This window comes from Pocillopora damicornis, chromosome 2 (genome assembly GCF_964200805.1).
Source record: "Pocillopora damicornis chromosome 2, jaPocDami1.2, whole genome shotgun sequence".
In the NCBI taxonomy this organism is placed as follows: domain Eukaryota; kingdom Metazoa; phylum Cnidaria; class Anthozoa; order Scleractinia; family Pocilloporidae; genus Pocillopora; species Pocillopora damicornis.
The window spans coordinates 9431506-9442686 of NC_142671.1; the positions used below are offsets into that span (position 1 = coordinate 9431506).

The following is an 11181-nucleotide window of genomic DNA, read 5'->3' on the forward strand; positions in this document are numbered from 1 at the left end:
AATGTAACTCTTTAATTTGAAACATCAACACTTGAAGGTAAAAAAACATGTTTCAAAACGCTAAAAAATTACTTTTTGTGTGTGTTATGAGCAACTGACAATCACACAGTTGTCCTAGATATGATTAAGACAACATGATTTGTGTACATGTAGTGTGCGTTCAAGTCTGATTGAATTATTTTGATGGTCATGAGCAAAAAGTGTACCCTGAAAATTGGCCTGAAGTACAATTATGCTTTGTTGCCATTAAAAATCCCTGGTTCTATTGATCAAAACTATAAAAAAATTCTTGAATTCTCCAGCTCAGTTTGAGCACTAATAAGACAGTGTAATAGGGCAGTTAACACACCATGCCTGTGTAAGTGCACAGAAGGTGTCACATGTGCATGCTGTTGTCTCACATTTTGCCCATTTAACTGTTGTTTTTTTTTAATGAAAAGGTACAATGGATGCCTTCACAGTGCAATCATCCAATTTTGTTTATCACTTGAATAATTACAGCCTGAATTTTGTTTATCACTTGAATAATTACAGCCTGAATTTTGTTTATCACTTGAATAATTACAGCCTGAATTGGACTCCTCTTAGTCCTATTACTATTATATACATGTACAATGTACATGTATCAGTCCAAATAGCTCCCCATGTCCAACAAGCTTAATGTTCCCTGGATCAAGACATCCATTGTCCAACTCTCATTTGACTAAACATATGGACATGTAGTTGTTTGATGTTATTCCTTTTTTTGTATTAAATTTTTACTCCAAAATTTTTTAAATAAATGACAAGAAAACACATGGCTAACTTTGCCAACATTTGGCTAAATCCTGTTCAAGCAACCTGACATAATTGTTGATTCAAGGAAAATATCATTATTAGACTCCAAATCACTCTGAGAAAACTGATGCAGTATGTTGCCTTTTCATCTGGCCAGTCCCTTGCATGGGATCATTCAACCAGATGGAGTGCACTTACAAAAAATGAACCATGACCTATATAACTTTGTTTGGCTTTTTCATGTCCCTTTAATTCCTGACAGGAGACAAGGTTTTTAATTTTAAGTTTTGTATGATATAACGGTATGTCAGCCTTCTTGGGCCTTCAGCTTAATAATCATGTGCAAATATGAGGGCCCTTAAATTTGTTCACCACTGCCCTTCAAGTCTCTGTTTTCAGTCACTCTAAATTCTGAGAAGTTTTAAAGCCTATGATATTCTCTTCTAAAGGACTATCATTCAGGAACTGCTCATTTTTTAAACCTAGAGAAATCATTGTAAATTGCAGTGATCCATCAAATTATACCATAGTAAATTTCTTGGACACTTTTTAAGTTTCACAGTAAGGAGTTGTTATACTGAAGACAAAAAAACAAAACAAAACAAAACTTGCAATTAACTTTTTACCTCGTGTAAGAGATAAGCTGCAGCTTAAGATCCATTGCCAATTAAGCATCCAATGCCTAATATCATATTACAAAGATGCATAAATGACAAGGATATGCACCTACATTATGTTAGGTATAAGTTTCTGATCACACCATACACAATGTGATACATGATATACTGCAAAATCAGTTTAATAAGCTGACATCAATAATTAAAAGTAATATACAAAAGAGAACACTTCAAAGAGTCTTGCTGTTATCAGAGAAAACTGACATGTACCTTTAAATTCCCTGTAGGTGGCAATATTCTTATTGTTCAATGACTGACAAAAATATATTTCTCTTCCTAATGTAAAGGGCCCCAAATTTTTAATGCTAGTCATTAACATAAAGTATAGTTTTGATTAAGATTGCTTCATTTTTACCAATCTGATTCCTCTTCTCACCATACTGTGTTCTTGTCAAAATTCTGTGAACGTGCTTGCAATTGAACATCAATATTTACTGTACTTCTATTTGTTTTGCCATCTCTGTCTGAGATGTGTTACCTGAGTATACTATTTTATAAATCAAATTATAACATTTGGTCATTGTTCAGTGAGTAGAAGACCTACCGCAGCAGGTTCTACAAGACATACATGACTGTAAAACTATCAGACTTGTAGTGTTGTAATGATAAAGTTGAGTTCAAAGTAAACATCCTGTGTTACAGGAATCACTTACAATTCTGCTTCGCTGAGCACTTTTGAAGAAATCATCACGGTTAACCATAACCATTTGTTAACCATAATCCTGATGGTTAACAAAGAAAACGTACTTGTCAAGTTTGTCGTTTCTGAAGGCACAAGTGAAGTAGTTTGGCTGCTCTGGGAGATCTTCAGCTCTGAGTTCAAATGGATTACGCATTCCGATGGTATCAAAACATCTTGCAGTCCAATCTCTTGTGTCAAAGTCATTCTCCTGTCAACAGAAAAGATTGTGTTAATTTCAAGCACTTATCAGGCACTTGTCAAATACAGTGTAATTTATGAAGATTGCGTGACGAAACAAGTTACGCTGTCATGTCTATCATGTGGAACGGTTCTTGGGAGATCGTGGGCGACTCTTCTTAAGAGGCATAGCGAGTACAAAGGACACGTACGGTCCCCGTACCCAGCAATCGGAGAAAATGCTTATGGAAGATGAGCATCATTGGCTGTGACTGTCTGCATCAACATCACACTGATCGATACAGTACTGAAAATAACATTGAAATGAAATGCTTATTGATTAACTAGAGATTTTTAAATTTAGAAATTGAACACGGAAGCGGGTGCCAGGAAACTTTAAGGGAGCAACAGGAGACGCTTCCAAGGGACTGAACACATGCATCATCCTTCGCTGCAGGGTTATCAATCAATAATTGCTTTGTTATAATACATACATGCGAGGCAGTGAGTTTTATAAAGTGTTTCCTCCACATAGGCCTTGAGTATTTACTCTATTTTACATGATGTGATTCACGAAGATGACGTCTGCTTGCTCGATTATTTTTGAGTCTAATGCCCCAAGTGAATTTCCTAAAAATTGCTTTTGGGTTCCCACTTCTAAATATGTTACTTACTTAAAGAGTCGTGTGAGACAGTTCATATCAGGTTTAGCAATCAAATAGCCATTTTGAACTCCGCTTTGCTTCGTTCCCAGGACCTCTCGTCCCTGAGAAACAGGACCGAGGTTGTGACTTGATTTGCATAAGCATCCCACGCGAAAGAGAAATCACCGACGTTTTTGTGCTCATCATCCCTACAGGACAACTTATAAGCAGGTTGATAATCTCTAGAGAATCCAGTGTCATTTACTAAAATGCAGCTGACTGCTACGAAAGATCGTTCTGATGTGCCTTCACGGCGTCACAATCAGGCCGAGGAAATTTTCAGGTGACTCCTTACAATTTTAAGGTATACCACTGTCTTGTGGAGCAAATGTTAGGTATATCATCGCGGTCAATATCCCTTTACTTCCCCACCCCCTAACCCTATATGGTGAGGTTCATTCTGCACTACAAGTCTCAAAGGAAAGAAATAACAGTTGTACTTTCAATTGTATTAAGTCTATAGCTAATATTTCGCCCCATCCTTTCCTTCATCATTATTCTCGCCGTGCCTGAAATCTTCCACACTTACTCAAAACAGTTCCCTCTGACTTTAAGGAGTGTTTTCTTGACATGAAAAATCTCCTTGAAACATAGGAGTATTTTCGCTGATTGGTTAGAGAATATGATCGAAAAACTAAATCCTCTTAACTAATTTTATGCATAGAAATGTGTGACAGCTGAGAAAGAAAATTGCCTGTCACATCTTTAGATTTAAGGGGTTCAAACGGAGGTGGTGCTGCCTTATGGCACTTATCTTACGTTCTCCTGAGAGCAAAAATGCTGGGTTCCATCACTTTTGTAAAGGGTAGTAAATCAAAAGGTAAATATGAGTTAAATCCTCTTTTTCAACTCTCGTGCGGCAAAACATAGCTTCGCATCAATACCATGAGAAACATTGGTCAACCTCGATGTCTTTGATAAGGCTCCGAAACTAATATTTTTACATCTGGAACAAACATCCACGCTTGGACAATGAGATGTTTAGGTTTTATCTGACGTTACTGTTTTGATATTATGATTAGGTGTGTGTGTAGTGTTTTTGATCCTGGCGGCGGCGGGAAACCTGCACGTGGCTGATGTTGGGAAAACCAGCGAATTGCGTATTTGGCTCGTGATTTGTTTTGCTGTTCTGCTGCCATACTCGTGGCTGGGAACGCCCAAGCACTTCTGAGGGATCGCTGTCAGTGCTAGTGTAGCAACAGCTATGGCTTGTTTGATGATCTGCGTCTGCATCGCATTGGATATGCCGTCTGATTTGAATACTGTTGAACAACCTAGTGTAAGCTTCGAGAATTTCTTTTCAGGTGTGTTTTCCTAAGTGGACTTATTATCATATATAATTATATATGCTACTCATATAAAATTATACGATAAGCTGAATTATACAAGCATTTTATTGGTAGTACTTATGTTCTGTTGGAAGACAAACGCATAGATGACGTCATTATTAACAACATTTTGTCATCTCTACAATTAGAAAATCGATTCTACGTTGCTGTGGGTCTGTACACATCAAATCACAGAAGACATCAAAATGTGGTAAAAACATCAGTGACACAACCGGCTGCGCTTCATGTGCTCTTTTGTTTTTTCTTATCACGTTTTGACTGCATCTGTGATCCATTTCTGAACAGAGGCTGCCAATGGTCTCGGTGTGGCCAAGTCGACTTACAAGATTATCCAGTGTAATAAAAAAATGACACGACTTTTTTACTGGAATGTGCCGCGAAATGTTAACATTTTAATCGTCAGTAAGAGCTATCCACTGCGTGGCTAAAATTTCGCAGGAAAAATGAGGATGGTAGGTTTTATCTAAAGTGAACCTTATATTCATTCCTCAATGCTGCTGAGTTCTTTTAATTTCTCCTTTTCTTTTAGCTTTCGGAACCATATTATTTTCATTTGGTGGCGCTTCAACCTTTCCAACGATTCAGACAGACATGAAAAAATGCTCCAAGTTTCCAATTTCTGTGTTCTGGGCGTAGGTTGGTGTCGTAAGCATGTATCTGCCTCGGTTTGTGGCTTACGGCAAGAACATCACATCGAACATTCTCGAGAGCGTGAAATACGAAGGACATGACGCGGATGCTGTTATGTTAGACATAGTGCTTGTACTGATCACACTTCACCTGCTGTTAAGCTTTGTTATTGTGATAAACCCAGTATCGCAGTCTTTTGAGGAGTTTTTGAGCATACCTCAAGGTTGGTTTAAATACACCCAGGGTTAATCTCATTAATTCAGCGGGAAGCAAGGGTTGCGATGGACGTCTACCTATTCCGTAAAAAAACGTAGAATCTAATATTTTACTGGGAATGTGACATCAAGATAGCTCTAGGGTCCACAGCTACGCTTATATATCTAGGGGCAAAATACGAGCGCTTTTTTTTTCTTGCTTCTTTCGTGTAAAACTGTTTTCCTTATCGGCGTCTTGCTTTCATAAAAACCCCCATCCACACAGCGTTATAATGTTAGACACTTACGCTACCTTAAGTCATTTTTCGGTCTTCTTTTCCAACAGGATTTGGTGTCAAACGGTGCCTCCTTTGCACCGCCATCATGTGTTTTAGTCTTGGCATTGGCGAACTCATCCCAAAGTTTGGTCCCATTCTGTCTCTTATTGGAGGATCCACAATAACTGCATTGACCTTTGTATTTCCCTGTTTGTTTTATTTGAGAATTGAACGTAATATTCCTCTTCATATCAAGGTTTTCTTGCATGAACTCATAGCTGTTGGAATTATTGGTGGCGTGGCGTCCACCTACTCCGCAATAAATGACATTCGAAAAGTATTCAGTTAAATCTTCAGAATAATAAAAATATCGGACTTCTTCAATGGCTAAGGTGGGGGAGGGGGTGAAGGCGAGGGCAGAATTAGTCTCGTACACAGACCTTCCACGGCCAAGCGACAGAAATCGATCCTTCATTTTGATCAAACTAGTAGAATCAGGGTACGAATTGTTTGATCCAGTGATAGTTCGTATTATTACTTAATGCATGAAATATGTTTGTGCTATTTTATTATAAAGAGTTGTAATCTGGCCCTCGTGTATGATTCACCCGAGTGCCTAAGGAAAACGGTTATAAACAGCTCCCCGTCCATGAATAAAAGTACATGAATCGTAACATGCAGGGCTGATGGTTGTCTTATTCTTCTAAAAAGATCTGAACATGTTGATGTATTTGGTAAGTTTGACACCACAGGCAGCCCAGGCTCAATCTGAGAAGTTTGAAAAATTTAGATATTACATGATATGACCAAACTGTTACACGAAACATGAACTGTATGTGAAATTCACCTTTTAGCCTAAATAATTTAAAAAGAGCTAGATTTGCAATGGAAAGTTCACCTACGGCAAAGCATCAGGTCATAAATATGTATTAAAAAAAAAAAACTCCCCACATTAGTTTTGGGCGGTCTGTGAGATCTGGTTTGTTAAATGCGGCAACATAGAAAAATCTGTGTTGGTGAGAAATTTATGTATTGAAACGCAACGTACCAAGCTTTAGCTTCTTGTGGGCATGCGCATTCTTTTCACTTCCTCGGAAATACACCTTTTACTAATATCTATTTCTGAATGAATGGTATTCCTCAGCTTCAGTCGTATTACCATTCACAATTTCTTTGTGAATTAAAATTACTTCATCCTACGTGTTTCATTTGAATTTTCATGATAAAGATCGCTAGTTTTCAAATAACAACAATGCCAATAACGTCATTTTAGACAGGCATTGAACATATTGTATGAAAAAGAGATGAAAAAGCACAAATATTTGCTATAAGTAGAGACAAGAAGTCGAGTGAACAGTTCAGTTTTTTAAAGAAAGATGAATTCCTGAAAAGTTTGGAAGTTTCAAAACAATTTCAGTTCCCCGGGATATTAATTATGTATCGTCCACCACATAATTATCGGTAATTATGCATGCAAATCCACGTTTTCATGCAGTTTATTGCAAACGTATTCAGATAACGTTATTTTAGCAATTCTGTCTTTAACGGTGCAATATTGTGGCTTACAAGAAACCAGAGACTCCTCGATGGGGTAGTTCAGGTAAATAATTGAATCCATCCATTTGTGTACTACAAGTAGTACATTTAATAGTTCAGAACAATTGGTAAAAAATATATAGTTACAGCCAGTTATAGTTTTTTCAGTGATCAAGTCATATTAACTGTGACCGCACCATATGCTTTTGACTTTATGTTGTTGTTAGGCTGAAAAAATCAATATGCTCCGTAATTCTTACTTTTTTTTTTTGTTTTGAAAATTACACATAAATAACGATTTTTAACAGAAATTGAAGAAGCAATGGCTGTTTGTACGATTAGCTTTTAACATGTCCAACAGAAACTAATGTAATCATTATGGCATCGTGCTACAGTTTACTTCATCCTTTAACATTCGGCCGGTTGTCAAAAGACGGATGTTTAGCAACCTCTTTCTCTTGGTAAAATAATTCACCGTAAATGTTATGACAAAACGACAATTAATTTGAGATTGCAATAAGAAAGTTATTTTCGTTATCTCTGTGACTAAAGGAATAATCACTGAAATTGTTTGTGAGGCTTTTTAAAACTGAGCAGCAATTTTTCTCGTTTTGTGAGCGGGTAATTGTTTTTCACCATCTGTTTAAAACTTTAAATTAATGACAAAAACGACAATTATCTGACGGTTTTTTGTTGTTCACAAATACTTTTATAGTGCGTTTGAATCGCAGGTCTTAGTGTAACGTCAACACAGACTGCTTCAAAAGGCTTCAAATGCTTTTCTTTGAGCTTGTTTCAGACCAGGCACGACTGATGACGGACTTCAGCAATAAAGCTCATTGTCATTGTCATATTCTTATGATCCCCATTCATTCGCACTTAATCGGCTGTCAATTTTCTTCAGTTCTATCTTTATACTCTGTTGGCGATACTTACCCCCCCCCTCCGCTTCTGCTGAACACCACGTGATTTCCTCAGATAATCGCCCCCCCCCTGCCCCCCCACCCTCTCGATGATAAGTAGACATTTTCATATTTGCATGAGTGCCCCTCATTAAAAATTAATCGTCTGTCAATTTTCTACAGTTCTATTTTTAAACTCTGTTAGCGACGACTGATCCCCCTCCGTTTCTGTTGACCCCTACGTGGTCCACCAAATCCTCTGCCTCCCCCCTCCCCCGGCTCCCCTCGGCGATAAATAGTCATTTTCATATTTGCATGAGTCCCCCTCATTAAAAGTCAATCGGCTGTCAATTTTCTACAGTTCTATTTTTATACTCTGTTGGCTACGACTGATTCCCTCTTCATCTCCCCTACCGTTGATAAATAAATACTGGTCCCTTAGTGTACGCCTATAGTTGCTTTTTCAAGATTTCGTTATATTCAGCTCTTCAAATTTTTCCAAGCTCGCCTTAGTTTATTTCCCCTTTGACCACAAGACTGAAAATGCGTTCCACATAGATTTCTTTGCCATGCCTCCTTGCCTCGATCTTAAACGCTGATCTTGTCTATTGTGCTTTCAGGTGATTCTCGCGTCATGTCTGTCACAAAGAAAACCATGTTCGTGTTTATTTTTTTATTGGGTAAGCGATGACATTTCACTTCTCGTAAATACTATTGCCGAATAATTTAGCCCTCTCTACCAAATATATTTAGTAATCATCAGTAATCAGCACGTAGTTTTGTTTCTTATTTTGGAAATACTTATCACTTATGTAAATTTAACTGAACAGCTGTTGAAACCGTAAGAAGCAATTATTTGGCATCAAATACTACAATTGATTGTCCAGAACCCTGTGAATGCAAGTCAGTGGTAGTTAACTGCAGTGGAAAACAACTTAAATCATTTCCATGGAAACTGCCAGCTACAACGACAATCTTGTGCGTATATTACATGTAATCATTCAAGTCAAATAAATTCAAATAATAGACAAAAAAAAAAACAAACAAACCAACACGAGAGGACACTATATACAATTTTTCAAGAAAAAATAAAAGCATTAAATAGCTAATCAACCAGCTGCCAAATATACCAAGAAGCAAAGATGAATGGATAATTCAATTGCTTCTTTAAGAGAAAATCGTCCATCATCCTTATAGAAGAAATTCTCCTCTTTATCCATTCTTGTAACTATGTAATGAGTTTTTCAGTCTTCTTGTAAACGCTAATCACCTGAGAATAATAAAGTCAGAGTTGATCACGGATATTTCCCCTTGTACACGTTATTTGTAAATGCCATTGCATTTTACAGAAACCTGAGTGATAACCATTTGGAGGAGCTGCCATCTGACTTGCTTGCCAGCCTCAGCAATCTTCAAGAATTGTACGTTGAATTACGTTTGCCAACTTCATTACAGTTGTGATTTAAACAAAAATGTTGTCTAACAGTACTAACGTTTCGTCTTCCATGTGTTTCTACCTGAGTCAAAGCAAGCAATTAAATGCCACAGCACAGTCCTCACTATGCACTAGTCACTGAGACGACCGAGAGTGTAGAAAAAAAAAAAGAAACAAAAACAAAACTTTTTTCATTCCAACGCTGGGTCGACCTGAGGGCCAGTTTGACGGATAAACGATATTGCAGCAAACCCTTAGCGTTACAGGAGTATTCTTTTTTGAGTTCCGAATGTGCTGCCAATAAGCTGCATTTGGAATGCTACTCAGTCGTTTAGTATGCAAACTCTGATTACGATGGATACATATGACTGTTAGTTTTGAAACGCTGTTTGTTTTTACTAATTTCCTACAAACTTCCTTTTGATTTATATTCAATTATTGTGTAGTCCATTACGTTATCTAAAATGAAGGCGTCGGTAGAAATGGAGATTTCCTAGTATTGTATCACAACTTTGGAGTCTTTGCTGCCCAGGAAGTAGTTCTTATTGAGGGCGCTACTTTTTGCGACGCCATAGCTTTCTTCACGTATCATAACCTATAAGTTGGTTGAAGCCACACCGTTACCTTTGTTACGATCAGTAGGATCCAAGCTACCGCTATATCAATTGTCTTTGCTTTTTTTTCGGTCGAGTCGTCAACAAAAGTGCGTCAGTATTTTCTTTGTTTTAATTAAGTCATAGAATCATCAGCCTTTTTTTTCGGTCATAGAACGTCTCGTTTAGTCAACTAAGTGTCATTATTACAGTATTATAGCAAAACGATCTTATTTACAAATTGTTTTGGTTTCTTTTTAAATCGTTACTCTTTTATTCTCATTTAGTTATTTTTGTTTATAGTAATATACTGTTGTTTGTACCTTCGTTTGATTATAATTTATATGACACGAGAATTATCACGTCTATTCATTTCTACAACTTAATCTGCACCTACAGATACTACTGTTTTTTCTACTGCTGCTGCTTCCAAGGTCAACTACCTTCGATCTTCGCTATCTTCATGACCCTTCTGTCAAACGCAACCGATTGATCTAAACCTTTGAACTTTTTGTGACGAAATACTGTGAAGCGGCGATCATAGGTACTAGCAGTTGAACTTATCACTATGAGCGCGCCACTCATGATTATATAACGATATGCGCATTCGGAATGTAGTCAGTTATTTCTTCGGTCTTTTGAACATGTAACAGCTCGGTTTATGTTGAAGTAATAAATAGGCTTTTTAAACCAAACTTATCGCTACACTTTTGATCTGTCATTAAATCAGTTTAAATCTACCAAGTGGAGTTTGAATTATTGTCACTTCGCACCGCGCCACCCCTGTAGTTGTTAAGGGTTTGAGTGAGCCGCAACCTCTAGAATCTTCACAACTACAAAGACCACGTAAAGAAAGTAAGGTTTTGTATACGATACGGCAACTAAACGATATTGCAACAGACCCTTGGCGTTATTTAATGATTCTTTTCTTAGTTCTGAATGAGCAGCTCATATAAAGCTGCATCTCTAGTGCTACTTTGTAATTGTGAAAAGCTGTCAACTTGATCCTATGCCGACCAATTTAGTAGTCGGCATGTCCGATATGCTTCTCCCCATCATCACTAATGTCGTGAATTCTTCACTTTCCTTGGGACACTTTCCATCTGATTGGAAAACGGCCCTTGTGGATCCAAGACTGAAGAAGACCAAGCAAGGGACTTCCTTATCCAATTTAAGACCTGTGAGTAATCTGCAATACCTCTCTAAATTGCTTGAAAGTGCAGTTTATAATCAGACAACCGATCACG

At 37.4% G+C, this 11181-nt stretch overlaps 1 protein-coding gene and 1 pseudogene across 1 annotated transcript; both read left to right on the forward strand.

Moving 5' to 3' along the window:
- Positions 1–2179: 2179 nt before the first annotated feature.
- LOC149049814 (uncharacterized) lies at positions 2180–5936 on the forward strand (annotated as a pseudogene).
- A 2591-nt stretch (positions 5937–8527) lies between these two features.
- LOC149049815 (podocan-like) lies at positions 8528–10629 on the forward strand. The gene is made up of 4 exons (XM_089195332.1): positions 8528–8586; positions 8737–8884; positions 9256–9327; positions 10334–10629. Exons 1-4 carry the CDS (start codon positions 8541–8543, stop codon positions 10425–10427), a joined length of 360 nt encoding a protein of 119 aa, XP_089051458.1. The 5' UTR covers positions 8528–8540; the 3' UTR covers positions 10428–10629.
- The last annotated feature ends 552 nt before the right edge of the window (positions 10630–11181 follow it).

Coding starts and splice junctions, on each gene's coding strand:
- LOC149049815 (XM_089195332.1), top strand. CDS start 8,541: ATGTCTGTCACAAAGAAAACCATGTTCGTGTTTATTTTTTTATTGG. Junction 8,587..8,736: donor CGTGTTTATTTTTTTATTGG/GTAAGCGATGAC, acceptor TTAACTGAACAG/CTGTTGAAACCGTAAGAAGC. Junction 8,885..9,255: donor CCAGCTACAACGACAATCTT/GTGCGTATATTA, acceptor TGCATTTTACAG/AAACCTGAGTGATAACCATT.